General features: G+C 32.0%; 1 protein-coding gene across 6 annotated transcripts in view; it reads right to left on the bottom strand.

Moving 5' to 3' along the window:
- The window catches only part of LOC130452784 (L-lactate dehydrogenase), a 31,983-nt gene that overhangs the window by 9,149 nt on the left and 4,794 nt on the right, over positions 1–18,040 (bottom strand). For 2 of the 6 annotated variants that reach the window (XM_056792223.1, XM_056792225.1), the window contains exons 2-5: positions 10,329–10,458; positions 6,031–6,148; positions 4,652–4,999; positions 3,251–3,492 (exon numbers count right to left, since the gene is read on the bottom strand). In XM_056792223.1, the coding sequence (XP_056648201.1) occupies positions 3,251–3,492; positions 4,652–4,999; positions 6,031–6,148; positions 10,329–10,451 (831 nt within the window). In that variant the 5' untranslated portion in view covers positions 10,452–10,458. Of the gene's footprint in view, positions 1–3,250; positions 3,493–4,651; positions 5,000–6,030; positions 6,149–10,328; positions 10,459–11,381; positions 11,669–13,769; positions 14,319–18,040 lie in introns of those variants that run through there. The other 4 variants (XM_056792220.1, XM_056792221.1, XM_056792222.1 and 1 more) reach the window with 4 other exon arrangements.

Below are 18,040 nucleotides of genomic sequence, written 5' to 3'. Positions count from 1 at the left end.
TCTAACAGGACACAAACATCTAAAGATTTGTTTCCAGTTGATGCCTTTTTCCTGCGCCCTGATTTGGATAAATCTTTTACTGAACCAGTCGTTGACAGTAGATCTTATTATGGGATTTCGGTTAGGATATAAATTATTAAATATATTACACATTTCTTGTTGACGTCCGCGCCTATCACAAGACACTTGTACACAAAAATTTATAAAAATCGTACAAGCCGTTTCCGAGGTTATTGAGGTGTTCCATACATAAAAGTCGTTCTGTATATGCAAAATTTTGCTATTCAAACAAGATTATTATTGACCCACTGTGTTTAATATGAAATAAAATTTAAATGTGGAGTAGATATGTATTTTTTCGATTTTTGTATATATTTCTATTGAAAAAGGTATGATGTGTGTCTGAATAAAAACAATATATTTGTGGATATTACAGTGAGACTACTTGGCATGTATATAAGTATGAGATATCTGGGATAGTAGGGACCTTCTCAAAATTTAATACCCGCTTGGACATCCGACATCGTAGCCGCTGAGAATTTTAATGCACATCTTTCATTGCTAGCCAATTCTTGTTTTACTATTGATTCGACGCCGTTTGCACCCAAAACAGCTGGGAGCGATAAAAACACCTCGTAATCCAATCCGTGTAATCCCTACGGGATAAGGTTAGGTATGTTAGGAGATAAGGAAAGGGATAATATGGTAAAAATATGTTTAATACTAGGTTCAGATGAATTGATATTTCAAATAAATGTCTTAATTACTATTAAATTTTTTAATGGTGAAAATGAAGCCGAAATAAAAAAGGTAATGCAATGATGCTGTACCAAGTGCATTATACAAAAGCTAATTATTGAAAAGTGATAAACTTTATAAAAAAATTCAAATATATGCAAATATATTCTCGCATTGAATAAGAATTTTTATAACTTGGTTAAGTTTTTTATATTTATTTTAATCCACAATATACTATATATTTAGATATTTTGTTCATAGTGGCATATGAAACACTCAAAATGAGTTTTTTCACATCAATAAACGGATTTTTTTCACGTTTTATTGGCGAAGATAATTCAACTAGCTAGATTTGAATTTGCAAAATAATTGTCCTTTCCCAATATTTCTATAGAGACAACGCGAGATTTCAATACAAATTCTTATTTTTTAGTAATAAACTAAGTCCTTAATATCGAATTATCAATATTAATGTCCCGAGTGCATGTCAAATTGTCGATAATTTAATTTTGGCGCACTCGAGGAAATTATGAGACAATTTGACATGCACGGGAGGGCATTTTGGCAGACTATTTCCTGAGAAAAATTTAATTTAAAATAAACTTATTTCTGTGTTTAAAATTTGTTATTCTTTAAATTATACCGTAGTTGACGACCATCATATTGGCATTGAATTGGTATCTACACCATCGTCGGCCTCCAGTAAAGTTGTATATTCTAATTGCATTTTCAATAATTGTTCCTTTTCTTAAAATATAAAATTAAAACCAAATGATGTTTATTAATCCTAGACGAAAATTTGGCACTAGAGCAAATTATCGATAATTTGCACTAGTGCAGTATTATCGCTGAAATTTGATCGTTGCTAGGTAAACATAAAATATTACAGCTTTTTGGTTGGCTTAAATTTTTCGAAGGAAATAGTCTATAAAATACAGCATATATTAAGAGAGAATACTTGCAACTACTATCAAGATCCACCGAACCCATATATTAGTCCGAAATAAAACAAATTGATAATTTTTACAAACATAGCTTGTGGCCCATTCCATTACTTTTTCATATCTACAAGCTTAATCTAAATCTAAATTACGTGCTTTAGCTGTATTTTTTTCACGAAGTTTATCAATTTCGGGACTGAATATTTAATTGTTTGCCTGATCGACAGAATCTACAAGTGGAGTCCTTTGTTAACCTCATAAATTCGTGGATGCTTATTGAGCTTCCAAAGTTCCATTTTTCCTTTTTTTGTGATCGCTTTACTACGGTTAATTAGGGTCTTTAGAATACACATACTATCTATGTTATTTTCTGTATTTCATAATATTAGGAATTAAATAATTGTTTGTAGAATGTATACGTAAATTGATCGCTAGAAAACAATGTAAGACGTTCCGCGTTCTACAATGAAGAATATTCTCATTAATCACGTGGAGCAAAACCTATTTTCGATTATTTATTATAAATAAAATTTGACTGGTCAAGGTCAAAGTCACAAGTAAACGGAAGTTGCTAAAAATTTTAATTACGTGACATGTCAATATATATCAATCAATTATAGTATTAACAGAATTCTAAATCTCCATATATTTTTGGAAATCATTCTGAAGATTTAGAGAAGTAGTCACACAAGGAATAAACCGAAACCTCCCTTAAATAATGGGATAAATACTTATGGCTGCAAAAAAGCAGACAGAACTTGAATAGAAGTGTACGGGCCCAGAATGGAACACTTGCTTGGGCAATACCAATACACCAAGTATTTTTCAAGCAGAAATATATGTAATTGAGAAATGTGCCTAGTACAACAAGAATTATCGCAAACAGGAAATTACATCTTGTCCGATAGCCAAGCAGCCATTAGAACTTTAAACTCGAAAGTCATAAAATCCAAACTGATTTGAGAATGGACAAGTGAAATGAGGTAGGTTAGAACAATAAAGTTACATCCAATAGGATCCGAGACCCACTGGAATTGGGAGAAATGAAATAGCTGGCTGATTTTCTGAAGTAGAGGCGACCTGAACCCTTTTGTGAGATCTGCCAAAGTACAATAGAAAAGAAGGTACGTAAGGAAAAGAAAACAGTTACTAGAACTATCTACAGAGGTTGAGATAGGCAAAGATACTACTGGGAACTAATAACGATACCTCTATCCCTATTTTCTCGAATTGTAAGGAATTACGGAAATCCAGAGCATTTATACAAGGACTGAGATTAATCGATCAGCTGTTAGCAATAAGTAACCCCAGTATCACAATAAGAAAAGGTGACAAAGTAGATCCATGTTTATATATTCCTGATGACGTTGTCGTAGTTTACTCATATTCTTTTATATATCTGTGAATGGGTTTGTTAACTTTAATAGAAATATTCAAAGTGTTTTAATAAAATCTTCTTATTCAATACTACACTTATCTTATAGAAAAACAAACGTAGAAAACAATGCATGATAAAAATGTTTATAAAGTTTACCCTGTTAATTGAATGACATAAATAAAAACTTTCTTACCTGCACCAAAACTGATACTGCATGGACGTTATGAAGGTTCTTCAATATTGTGTTCGTTAAAGAAGCTGCGCTAAGGCCAATAGCCCAATTAGTGTAACCTTTCAATTTAATTATTTCATATGCAGCGTTGATGACATCTGCATGTAATTTTTTCCAGCCTTCTGGATCATCATCGGTTCCCATTTTGGGTTGTATATCTTTTAAACGAACTCCAGCTACATTGACACCGGACCATACAGGAACTGAAAAAATATATTTTCCTTTACATAAAAGAAACAGATAATACTTACTTTGAGAAATAAATAACAAATCGTATAATGGATTAAATACACTCGTCTGAAAGATGTATTAAGAAAGACAATTGCTTCTTGGTAGATGCTAAAGTAGAAAACTATTAAAGAGGATCCATAACAGAACAAAAATTTCCCGTTGGTAGAAACTACATTAAATCACACTTGGACTATTATCACTACCAATTATTTCAAACAAAATGAAATGTCAAAAAGTATATGAAGTGATGAATATCAAACTTTATACTGTGAAAATAATAAATGTGAAATAAGTGAAGCTTTTAAAAATATATAGCAGATCGAATGCATGAGTAGACTCATCATAATATTAAGCAGTGAAAAATATATGGTCAGAAGAGTCATATAATTATACATAACATTACATTTTTATACAATGTACAAGGCCCGTTTTGTTTCCAGCCTCCGATCGCTCCGTACAGGCGCTACGTGGGCAGATAAAAGCGGGCATGCGCTGTAGAGCAACTACGAAGCTGTCGCACTACACACTCCGCCATTGATGACATTCAGGCGTCAGTCGGCGTTGTGCTACAGCCACTTATACAAGTCCGCCGTTATTGATGCTCCTGCCAAGTGTGAATGCAAAGTGTGATTCGTTTTCGAAAACCACAGATTCTCCATTACTGCTTTGTCTAAGGAATTTCCAGAAGTTTCAAGGTTTGTTTTGTACTCAATTGTTACTGAACGGTTTGGCTACATTGACGGCAACTTTCTTTGAAGAGGGTATTGAAAAGCTTGTCCACAGATATGACAAATATCTCAATCTCCTCGGTGATTATGTCGAAAAGTTGCCGTAAGTGAAGAAAAAAACTTGACAGAGCTCATACAAAATATCATACCTAGTAAACTTACAAATTACAAAGTCTAACACAACACATTATTCCAAATGATGTCAGTTCGCTAAAGCCGAAATATATTTTCAGTTAGTGTGACCATTCTGAAGATAGTTAAGCTGTATATATAAAGGATATCTCTATGTTATCCCAGGATGAGGCTGATTCGCGAGATGTACAATAACAAAGAATAAAAGTTACATGAGATTAAGTCTGTGACTATAGCAAACATTTATTTTCGTTTTCTACTTTATAATTACCACTAGTATCTCCATGTTCTCCAATGATCCATCCATGTACACTGCTAGAACTGCACCCCAGTCTCTGAGAAATTAAAAACCTAAATCTGGACGTATCGAGATTTGTTCCTGAACCAAATACTCGATTAACTGGTAATCCGGAGAGTTTCCAAGCCACATACGTCAATATGTCACACGGATTACTGACTATCATTAAAATGGTATCTGGTGAATATTGCACTAAGGGAGGAACAATGTGTTTTAAAATGTCTGTGTTTCTTTGGACCAAATCTAGACGTGATTCGCCTTCTTGTTGTCTAGCTCCAGCTGTGATAATACATACTTTGGAACCGGCCGAATCTGCGTAGTCTAAAACAAAAAAATGTCATTTGAATTCCATTACAAAAATAATGATCTGGAGAAACACCCGAAAAATTTGAATGTATTTAGTTATATCAACATTATCCTAGTAGTAGCGACATAGGGAATAAATTTTTTTTTATTAATATTTTGTCTAATAGAATCTTCTCTACAGAACTGTATCATATCGTTGGTGCTGAGTTTTTTCTCGTGTGTCTTGACTCCTATATTATTTTAACCTGTAAAATGTTCCCAATTTTTTCTAATATCGGTTCAATGGTTATATCCTTCTTTCTTTTCTCTGGCACTTGTTCATTACTTGAGTTTTATATTAGATCCTTTTTGTTAGTATCCAGCTTTCGCGGTCAAAAGTGTGGTGCCTACACGAAATTACATATAGACATCTTCTCTTTTTTACGTGTTTACTGTTTTTCGTATTATTGACACTATTTATTCCTATTTTCTTTTTCATACATATATTTTTAAAATTCTTCAACTTCTTATTTCTTAAACTTTTGATACATTAATGCTTCTAAATGTTTTTGATTTCAAGTCTCTTCTGTTTTAAAATTAGTTTTTTTAATAATTTTTGAAAGATTGAAAATTGACGTTTCAACTTCAGTCTTCATCAAAATATTTCGTCGAAACGTCAATTTTTTATCAAAATTTCAAAAATTATTAAAAAAAACTAATTTTAAAACAGAAGAGACCTAAAATCAAGAACATTTAGAAGCATTAATATTTTTAAATATTGAAAATGGTTGTCTTGTCAAAAAGTCTTACCATTTAGATAAATGTCAACATTTGTTTTCCTTGATACCACTTTTTTTTAAATTCCTCATTACATTTATTTAGTATTTTGGTGTTATTTCTCCCGTCTTATCTGCTAAACGGCACCACATCGCAAGATATTTATTGTAAAATAGAATACAATCCAGTATTGGTTGTAATCACTTTATACAGCAGTACAGATCAAGAAAAATTACCAATTTTTCAGTAGAAATTGGCAACTTAATATTTATTTGAATAAATGATATTACCTTTACTAGCGCCAATCTTTGGATTTTTCAGGAATAGAGCTCCATGCTGAAGATCCATTAATTCACCTTTTAATTTATCCTCCATGACATCGATGAGTACAACATCATTTGTTATTCCCTGAAATCAATATATATTCTTAGCTTCCAAATAAAACAAAAATAATATCTCAAGGATTGAATTTCTTGTTCAAAATTAGACAAAAACAATCTAATCCGAAATATAGATTAAATAAAACAGCAGCAGAAAGAACTAACATGTAAAAATATCAATAATTTCAATAAAAGCCTTAATCATCTTTGAATCCGTTTACCTAATTCGTAAGCACGCTTCTCCAATTTCAGAAAGATCGTTGCACGGCTGTCCTACCTATTACTACTACCTATCTACTCCACGTTCAGAATTAAATAAGGGCTCATATATTTTAAAATGCAAAAAAATGCATAATCACTTGCCAACTGAAATCAAATCGAAATAATCTTTTCCCGCATTTCGCAATAATTTGAGTTCATTTTTACTGGAAAGTGCCTTCTACTCTGTAAATGACTTCTATTCTAATAATAATATTTAATCCCGGGCATGCGTATGCTACATACTGGCTCAATTTTGCTCAAATGTAACTGTAGAAATACATATAAACGAAGTTCGAACTATAAATTGGGCAAAGAGGGTGTGGCAAGCTAAAATTAAAGAAATGGATGTCAAAGGGTTGAAAAAAGTAATAAAAACCATAAGTTTAGTTAAGAGTACTATAACATTTAGAATAAAAGGCTTAATAACTAGTTTTACATGCTATAATATTTTGCTGTGCTGTTTTCGAATCAGAATACAAAATTTATTCAAGTATAGAGGGTTTAATTATTGCATTCGAGTTTTTTTAGGAAGCTAGGCGGTCACTTCGATAAATTACTTTTAGAGAAGTGTGGATTGTACTTATGTTATCAGGTATGACACCTAGAAGAGCCATATGCACAGTACGAGTGAGCATAACAACAGAGATCTAACTTCTTTTCGCTTAAGATTACATCAAGGAATTGTTTCTCATAGAGAAGGTAATAGCAAATCAGGGCATTGAAAACTAACTAACTGTTATAGATTTGAAACCATCAGATGGACTGAAAAAGTGAATATAAAACTGTGTGACATTATTGGCGAAAAGCACGTGTCACGAGATGGCGCTGGTTTTGCCTTCTATAACGGTGAACAACAATAAAATTTGTAAGGGTGTTTGATGATGTTATTTTTTTATGTATTTTTAATGATGTAGGTTAGGTTTTCTCTGTTTTTGGCATTTTCGTTATTTCCCAAACGTGTTTGTGTGGTTAGAGCAAAAAGTTGCGTTTAAAAATTAAATGACTAAAATTCAAGTAACCCTTTATAACATCATGGAATATATTGGAGTCAGAAGCAGACCACTAAAAGAAGGTGAAGCGGTTTTTCAAAGTGCAACTTTGGATGTGTGGTTGTTTTTATCTCATAAAAGTACTTTAAACAGGTACATTATTTTACTATTTAGCCTAAAGTTTCAAATAACACTTTCCATTGAAGTTTTAAAGAAAATCAACAGATGCCGCCCACTTCGTAGTTTTCAGGAATAACCCGAGTTCAGGTAGATCAACTATCAGCTGATTGCGAATCTTAACCCAGAACGAGATTTTGATTACAGTTTCTTAACGTCGCGTTCAATTTTTGGTTTTAATTTCAAATTTAAAACATGATCTATAAGAACTTTTGACTTTTATTACTTTTTTTAAGTGTTAATTTTTCCATGATTTTTATTTAATTTTATAATATTATATATGTTTAATAATTGTTATCAACGATTTACCGCCACACACAGATTTTGCACCACCAGAGATTAATACTAATAAGCTATTACGCTACTCATAAGAATTAATAGTATACAGCTATTCCAGAAGAATAAATAACTTTTAAAGTTTAAAAAGCCATAGATGAATAAACTAAACCGTCAGTTGATCGCGTTTACCCATTAGTCTACCAGGGGAGAAAGGATGATAACATATGATAACGTCCCGATTAACTCGATCGGTTTCCGAACAACAATAAACGTAATCTGGGTTAATATCCGAACAATCAGATCATGATCAGGTTAACCCGATCATAGTTTGCCAAAAATAATAGAGGCTTTGTGATTTACAAACTTCTTAATCACGATTATATTGAAAATATTATAAAAAATTCATAATATTCCATTTTTATTTTTTACCATTAGAAAACATTTTTCAATGCAAATATATTCGAAATAAAAGTACGGTTAATTTATTTATTTACCATTTTTACTAAAAAAAGTAGCAACAAAACAGTTCACACCATAGAGTCTATAGACGATGCATGTTATGAATCATTGTAGCAAAAATGGCATAATGTTAAGTAACACTGGTCTGAAATGAAATCCTCTAATAAATTAACAAATATGACGATTCAAATGTTCTGAATCTATTCCCGTTGGCCAATTTTTTCTATCACGTCTAAATTTTTCGAAATGATTTTGCTTTAAATTCCAAAATTTAGGTTTTTTTTTTAATTTTTTTTTGCCTGTCAATTTTAGAAACAATATATATACGTATATATATAAAGTCTTAGCGAGTTGTAAGAGAAAGAAGGAAAGTGCCGAAGATGATTTTTATGGTAGTAAATACTTCACAACAGTTGAGTGAAAACTTGTCTGACTTGTTTACATTTTATATCAAATATTTGTGTTGAATTAAAGTTTTGCTATTTTCTTTGAGAGTGGGACAGTCGCTCAAGAGAAAAACTTTACAAAATAAAAACTTTACCACTAAGAAAAAGTTTAACTTCTGGACTTATAAATGTATCTCTGAAACCTATGGTGCCAAGTGAGAAAATTTGTCTGTCACTGTTTCACATAAAGCTTTGAAAAACTTTGTGAAACCTATAAATAAATAGGGTGCAGGTTTTCAATATCCATAAACGAAATTTCCTGAAATCAGTGACGCAAAATTGAAGGATGGGATTTTTGTAGGTCCGCAGATATGTGAGCTAATAAAAGAAAGCTTTTGATTCGAAATTGGGCAAATCAGAAAAAAGAGCTTGGACGGCTTTTGTGGAAGTTTGTCATAATTTTCTTGGGAATACAAAAGCTGAGAACTACCAAGAAACCATTCGGAAGGTTCTTTCTGCTTATAAAGCTTTAAGATGCAATACGTCACTCAAGATTCATTTTTTGGACTCGCATTTGGATTTCTTTCCTGAAAATCTTGAAGAAAATCTTAATATAATGCAGATTGAAAAACGCTACAGTGGGAAATGCTTGCTGATTTGTGTTAGTCATCTTCAATAAAAACGACGGAAAGGAAAAAATTAATAACATTTGTTTTATTTCGTTATGATAATTGATACTTTAATATTGTTTGCTAATTTAATAAATATTATATTGGAAATCTACGTTTAGTGCTTAATTATATGTCAAGAGTCCGAGGTTAGAGAACAAAATATGATGAATTCATGCATGAATACAAGAAGATAAATTTTTTGCAGTTAATTTGTTATTCTGGATAAAATAACAACTAAACTAAAAATGTTGTTGGACCCGACTGTTGATATTAAGACCCTTGGAGAATCACAAGTCTGCTTTTCTCTAACAATTTCGAGAAATGGAAATAGGACATTATAGAAATGATGCAATGCATCGGTACATTGGTACAGAAGCACCCTCTTGTGATTTCAATACTTGGGCAATTCTCCATTATTTGTCATGACAATATTTTTTAACTTGTTTTCTGTCGTTTTGAGTTTATTATTATAATTTAGGTTTACTTACAATACTGCTGACCCTTATTGTAAATTGGTCAATTTGTAGATTTCACATATTTGTGATAAACGTTAAAAAATTTTTTCATATCTATTTTAAACTATTTTTCAGACTTTTTTGTATCATCATTTGAATGCTTTATGTGTCGTTATAAAACCATAATACCAACACCTCATGTAGCGATCGACATAATTTTTATTTGACATGATTTGGTCAAAAGTAGTTTTTCTACTATCGCCTAATCGACTCAATCCCCCACAAAAATTAAACAGCGACGATTTCCTTTCAATTTAATGAATTCAGATTAACCCGAAAATATGAACTGAAACGTCTAAATTCATCCTATATTTCCTATTAATAACGTTGTACGCATGCGTTCTACTTTTTATCATAAATATTTGCGACTAAATTTTGTACGATTGAAAGAAAATTTGTTGATCAATTTAGAATTACTTTTCTTGGGATAATTGAATCGTAAAACTAATGTAAATTCACATAAAATCTTACCTGCATGAGCAAACTAACAACAGTAGCCATTCCAACTGCACCTGTACCGACAACTGTAACTCTGTTGGAGGTTTTTTCAATGGGTTCCCCTACGGGGACGAATAAGCTGTCTCTAACACTCATAATTACACTGCAAAAATAATATCAGTCAGTTATATAAAAAATGAAATTTTCAGTAAATTTGACTTTTATGATAAAAATATAATTTGACGTTTAGACATTTACATACTACGCTAGAATATAATTAATCAAATGACTAGTTGATGTAGTTAATTGAACTTGGGTAAAATTGAACTCCTAAATTGGAGCGGGCGTACTTCAAAGCTCGTTGAGAATTTTCTACTATGTATAGTTACGATTTCTCCTCATGTAAATAGTCTTTTACAGTAGATTTTTTTATTAGCAATCAGAATATTTTTTTCAGTAGATGTAGTCAAGAATGAGGTTGATATTTATAGAAATATTATTATTCAAAACAAAGTTAAGCATTAAGAATTAAATATGACATTTAGGTAAATTCTGTATATTTGAATCAAAACCGAATACACTTATTATCATCAAGTTTTTGTTTAAAAGTATTGACTAATTCTGACGTATGAATATGAAGCGTCGTTTCCAATTCCCAATAAGATATTTTTAAAATCACAACGAATCCAAAATCAATGTGTGTTTTAGGTAGATATCATGATGCTTGAATTACAGAACCTCACAATAAAAACTTCTTTCAATTTCAAATCAAAGTTTTATAAACGTGAATTTATTCTTCTTAGATTTGCCGTACGGGCTAGTCCATCAATCCCACCTCTATGAATTAATTCGTTAACTAGGTCTCAATTTTACGATTCTTTTGATTCCTTTTTTTCTCGTAATTTTGAGAAGAAACCCCGAATTTAACAAATCAAATTAATCGTCATCATTCGTGTATAAATAAAAAATGTGTGATGCAGAGGTCTCACTCATCCAACAAATTTGCATTAAGAGAAAAAAACTACAAAAGGAATTCGAAGAAGGATTAGTGTTCAAATTGATGCGCATCTTGATCAATGCACTTACGGCAACGTTTCACAACGGAGAGGCAGATCTGGCGAAGCACGTCAAGCTGTCCGCGAAGGGTGGTGGTCCTCTTGTAAAAACGTATCACGTCTTGTACACTGTTCAATTTGGTATCGGCGAGTTCGGAAATTGTTACTGAATTTCGGTTAACATAGTTTGGTAATCCTCGTTCGTACACAGATAGGACGTAACAAAAAAACTCTTGAAGCGTGAACATGAATCTGTTATTAATTTGAAAACGCGTCTACTCGACGAACACGTGTTATCACGACCCAAACACAACTGTCTGAAGTACGAATTTGCTTCATTTTAATCTTTTTCGACAGCGTTGCCAGATTTATGAGCGTTGCCGGACTTATGCCGATTTTTCGGGAGCGTTCGCTGACTTATGCCGACTTCTGTATAGTAAGCGGTGTCAAGATAACATTTTTTCAGATTAAGAAATAAAATAGTAGTTGAAAGATATTCTACCATCCACCTCTCCACTTAGAGAAGACGCACGCTGAGAATGTGTGTGGTTACACAGGGTGTTAATTTGAAAACATATCACTCTCTATATTTCGCCCTTATTGTAAAATCAACAATATATAGAACCAAGTCACTTTTTTGTGGAGGATAGTTAGTAGACTGCTTTTCACTAATATTACAGCAATCCTATATTGAGTACAGATACGAAACTACCTCTAAAATCTTAAATAGAAATGAAGTTCAATGATATATGTTTTAATTGTGAAATAGTATGCTGCATTTTATGTTACGAGTATATATTGTAAAACTAACGGATATGTCGTTCTTATCTTGTAAAACCCAACAAATTGATAAGTTTGAAATATTTTTCTTTAAAAGGCTACACCAGGAAAGTTATTCTTAATAAAATTGGTTATTTTACTGACATGACTAGAGTAACTTTTCTTTTCAATTATTCAATGGAATATTGCAACGAAGCTCCACGTCAGTTGAGAAAAGCTCCAGGCAGGATGTCCTAAATTACTGAAAGAACTGGGCATTGTCGTGCATAATAACAATCCCAAAATTCATCATTCCTCCTCTATTTATTTTGTTAGCTAGCTCTCCGCAAACAACGTAAAGTTTCACAATACGAACCTACATAAAATGTTGTTCCTGCATAGAATACAAAAACTAGTAGAAAGGTCATTTAAATTTTTTAAAACTCATTGTAGAATTTGTGTCATATCGAAACCATGTTTGATCACCACTCAAAGTGGATATCATCAGTATTGTAAGGGCCAAGAAACACTGCAGCCATTCGGCTTAGTATGTATGTGATCCAATGAGCACAATCTTGTTTAGTAACACTTGAGTGCACAGAGACCTCGAATCTTTATATATAATTAATTAATCATTGCCAACGGACTTGTTTCCACAAAATCGACTTATTCTGGGATGAACTTTTTGTCCCTTGTCTCTCATTGCATATATAATTCAACCCTTCTCAATTAAAATTTTAAATGAAGAAGGAAGGAGTTTCAGAAATTTTCCAATTCTCTATTTAGAAATATAGAAATCTGTGATTTTTTCAGCTTTATAACAAGAAATAGTACATTATGTTACTAGGAGTAGAAGGCTATCATTATTGTTGAGCCTAGATTTTTGTACTGCAGAGGCGTCAGGCGAGGCTGTGAAAACTGGGCGAAACATATAATTGGTCTTCTTCTCCGAGTGACAAATACTATTTTTTACGTTCTGTGTTGCCGAAAATAATATAGATATTATTATACGCTTGAAGAAAAAATAAATTTTCACTTGTTCAATTCATATAATAATCGATGATGCTATAGAACCAAACTACATTTATCGTTTCTTGACGAAAAATAGACGTTCTAAAAACTTTACACTGACTAAAACGTTATATCTCCCTCTAGCTTTTGAATATCTTAGATTCCAAACATCCGATCACGTATTGTTGGTCTCTAATTCGTCGTCATCGACGCCAATTAAAATGTATAATTACAAAAGTATGTTCTGCGTATTAATCTCTTGACATGAATTTTAGAAAAAAAGTGTAAAGACTGAAATTACATTTTACAGAAGACTGCTTCATGTACATTCTTGGAAATCTCCCTGTATAGTTGAATGAAGTAATTAATGTGTTATAAATATTTTTATAATTCAAAACAGCTATGTGTATATAAATAATGAGTAACTTTAAAGGACCTAATCTTCTACAACTTTTCTTTTTTAATTTATTGAATTTATTTTAATATTTAACATTTTTTATTAATATAATTGAAAACCAGCCTATTTGATATCTACAATACTAGTAATTAAGAGAAATAAGCAGCATAATAAAAATTAAGATGGATGACGAAAAACAGATTAAATTCACTTTATAGATTCGCAAGTTTATTCAAAATACATGACACTTACCGGCAAATGTAAAACAAATATTACCACAACACTCCGTTATATATAAGCTTAGAACTTTAACTGGATCCAAGGTGACCTTCACTTCATTTAAAATATCGTTTTTGAGTCAAGCGCATGCCCTGGTCTTCACTTTCAATTTCCATGAATCGCCGTAACTCCCCAATGTGCACGATCTTGAATGATTATTTTTTATGATGTAATATGGTGAAAATTTATCCGTCTAAAGACTTAACGGTTGTATTGTTTGTACCTCTATCTGTTGTAGATAATATGTCAAATTGAAGACTGCCTTTTCTTTATGATATCGTTTATTTGAAGTAGGTCAGTGCTGGTTCTAATGTAAAATTGCACAACTTGTGAGACGATTACGTTTTTATTCAGTGAATTATTACGTGATGTTGGTTCATGGCCTAGAGAATTCAGCGTTCGTGTCAACCGGCATGTAGTCGTTCAAGCGTCATTTACATTTTACCCGTATTCTCGTAGGTTACTCGTGAGCTAAACGTTTTATTCGATTAGTTGGAAACACACACCGACAAATTCTACAACTGTCTGCTTTCACAAACATTTAGTTTGAAAGTTTCGACATCGAGCGCATTCAATTACACTAATTGGGAATAAAAATAATGAATATAAAAATACTAGAGTTATGTATGTTAGGAGAAGGTCACAAAGGAGATATGTAACTTATTGAAAATGGAATGTTATCAAAAATAAAACTATTAATAAAAACCAAATATCGCTACTCGCACCCTAACCTTCTGTCTCAAGTTATTACGTAATTAGATAATCCACATCCTGTAGTGACCACATTAATGTAAAATATATTTTGTTTAAATAGAAAATATATTGACTTGGCCATTGCATGAAAACACTATGTAAAGCAAGTTTTACACTATGTGGCAAAGCTACATGTAGCACAGCTATATAGCTCTGCTACAAGTTCAAAAAGTGACACTGAACATCTGCTATATAGACCGCATATATAGCAAATTTAATGCTATTTTGATATTGAAAATATCACAGTAGCTGCAGCGAACGCAGCGGCTGCTGCAAGAACTATTTTCTTCGACATCTAGCCGTGAACTGAACATTCCGGATACTTCCAAGCTATATGTAGGTCTGCCAGAAGGAATGGGATCAAATTTATTTATAGTAGAGCTACTATATAGCAGAGCTGTATAGCTCTCCAGCTATATAGTGTAAACCCAGCATAACTCACAAGCAATACTGACTGAGTTGCGAGGCTTTTTTTACAAGTTTTGTTTTTGATGGTATCGTGTTTTTATGCGATGGCCAAGTCAATCTATTGAACATGAAATATTTTCAATATTAATGTAGTCGTCACTATAAGATGTTGTTAGATTAGAACAGAAGATCCCTTAAGTAGCGACTGAATAAATCAACCGACTTGGTAATACATAGCTGTTCACGGTAGAAGAATTTGCGAGACTTGGTCTTTTTGCAAGTCTTGTTTTTGATGGCATCTCACTTCTTTTTGTAGATTTACCTCCTTTTTCAGTACCTCTACTTCTTAAATACCGACAACGAATTTTCTTAAAGCCCACTCCCTGTACCTCTATGGATTTTTCTGGGAAGCTTTGATGTTACAATTTTTGAATAGTCTGGACGGTGAATGCTTTTTAGTCTATTGTATTCACAAATTGAGGATTCCTGCGCTTTAATACTTCCAAAGTTTGTAACTTTCGAAAGTGAAACGTAAGCTTGAACGGATGTGAATACTGCAGAACCGATATCCATCAGCGAATTATTGAGACTTAGACCCTGACTTTTGTATATAGTTATAGAATATGTGAATATGCTATGCAAATGGGAAACTGTTTACGATAATCATAAGCTCTAATAATAATTTTAAACATGTTCTTCATCAAATGTTTCTATTTATTATATTTATTTTTTTATACAACATATTATATGGGATTACAAAATTATTTATGCAGTTGGTGTATCTAGAAAACTAGACTGAAATAGTTTTTCCTTAATTTATACACTAAACACTAATTGTATTAAGTATTAAGCTTCTATGTCAACTAGAGGTTTGATAATCGGTCAGTCAGTTTGTGACAAAATTAAGAATTTCCACTAGTTATAATTATTAAACTACTAGTTCAAATTGAATGAAATTGCAACAGGACATTCTCAATTTGTACTTTACATTACTATCTCTATCTTATGATAGTTAGTAAACGTACAAGTTAAATCAATTTCAATTTCAGATATTTATTTTTGAGATTTTAATGTGATACATGGTCATGTGTTTACAAGTGGTCTAATTTTCATACCAAGATCAAAATTCATAATATCTAAATATAAATACCACCAGCATTTTATTATTAGTGGAATCTTGAATGTGTGTCAAACACTAATAAAAATTCCAAGTTTATTTTAAACTTTTTTATTTTAAAGTTTATATTAAAAACCTAGGACTTTTTAAAATTGAATTTATTTCTTTTATAACCACTTTATCCACATTTCGAATCACATTAAATTTATTTATATTTTTTATTTTTGGTTTCTAAGCGTGTTCATTTCGAAATTTCAAATAAATAACAAAATTGTACAAGTCAAAATGTCGTCGAACTCTCAGCGCGAAAAAGTGTAACGCATTTTTTACTGTTAGCGATCAATAAATATTAATAAAAATCTTAATTTATTTAACGAAGTTTCCATGAAAATTAAAACAAAAAAAATATCAATAATTTCATTTATTCAATAACTAGCTGACGCTGCGAACTTCGTTAGTTTTTCATTTTTCATTAATTAGTTTCTAAGTTTGTTTAATATTTTTTATGTTATTCGGGACACTGCTGGGTCTATTATAAGATAAAAAAAGAAAGTTAATAGTGAGATTTCTTTATAGTTATAAAGTAAGCAAGCCGCACTGGAAACTACAGTAGTTTAAACTCAAATGGTACGTCAGTTGGAATCATTGGGGGGGCGATGTATCAAAATGTCTTCTCCTTTATACTCTCCTTTCAATATGATTGCTTCTATTACGTAATTTTTTCATCGCTAATACTACGCCGTTACAAAGATGCCGTTGGTTAATATTTCGCAACATTTCGTTCCATTTCAGGTTCTTCTGCCTAAATTTGTCCGCCGCCTTATAGGAGGCATGTCGAGTATAAATAATTCACAAACACCTTTACAACCACATACTTTTTTACTCTACAATACTTGCAGAAAAAGGTTGGGTAGGTTGGGTTGGGTTGGAGAGGGTTTACCGAGGCAGCGAAACACACACACACCCACATTAAGACGTCCAAGAAGACAAGAGTCTAAAAATATAAAGATTTCCCAGAATCTCCCAGGGAGAGGAGAAGGTTGGTGGAATGTCCTTCTTCGCACTCACCCGTGGATGTATCCGGCGGTGGATGGTTAGAGGGAAGGGTTTTCTTACGTGTGTGTACACTTTTTTAATTTTATATAAATTTGTGGCTTTTATTATAGATGCACATCAAGGGGCGTTTACCTTCCAAGTTACAGTTTACCATAAACAATTTGGAATATGAATGAGAATGAACTACTTCATCAATAATTATACGTAAATTGGGCAAATGTAATATAAGCCACCCCACAACAATAATCATGAAACTCTATTGATATTACGAGAAATCGATGTATCATATCTATTTTATGCGTAAAAATTTACTTCCGGCAATACCGAAATTATCTCAGGAAGGCTAATAGATATCGAACCATGGGTAACTTTGTCCGATAGATCTCATCAAGATCTAACTGTGTGCGAAAAGTCATGATGATTGACGTATGCGCAGAAAAGTTTCTGTGGAAAAAGTATACAAATGCATTATTTCCACGAAAAATCAATAGATAAAATGATGATTTAGTAATTTTTGTAAGGTTAGGTTAGGTTAAGTAAGGTTATGTTAGGTTAATGTAGATTAGGTTAGGTTTTTTGATAAAATAGATGCATTGGTACACTTTTCCCACAGAAACTCTTCTGCGCATGCGTTAATAATCATGACTTTTCACACACAGATAGATCTTGATGAGATCTATCGAACAAACTTATCCATGGTTCGACATTTGTTATCCTTCCTTTCCCGGTATCTCCGGAAGTGAATTTTTTCCCATAAAATAAGATATGATAAATCGATTTGTCGTATCATCATAACCAGTATGTATCTGTCTCTTATGTTGAGTTTTGTATACATTTGAGCCATCGCTTGACGTATTTACTATTTAACACATACAGACATTAGGATAATTGAGCAAAATATAGAACCAAA

This window comes from Diorhabda sublineata, chromosome 2, assembly GCF_026230105.1.
Source record: "Diorhabda sublineata isolate icDioSubl1.1 chromosome 2, icDioSubl1.1, whole genome shotgun sequence".
NCBI lineage: Eukaryota > Metazoa > Arthropoda > Insecta > Coleoptera > Chrysomelidae > Diorhabda > Diorhabda sublineata.
This window is presented reverse-complemented; position numbering and strand designations above follow the sequence as displayed.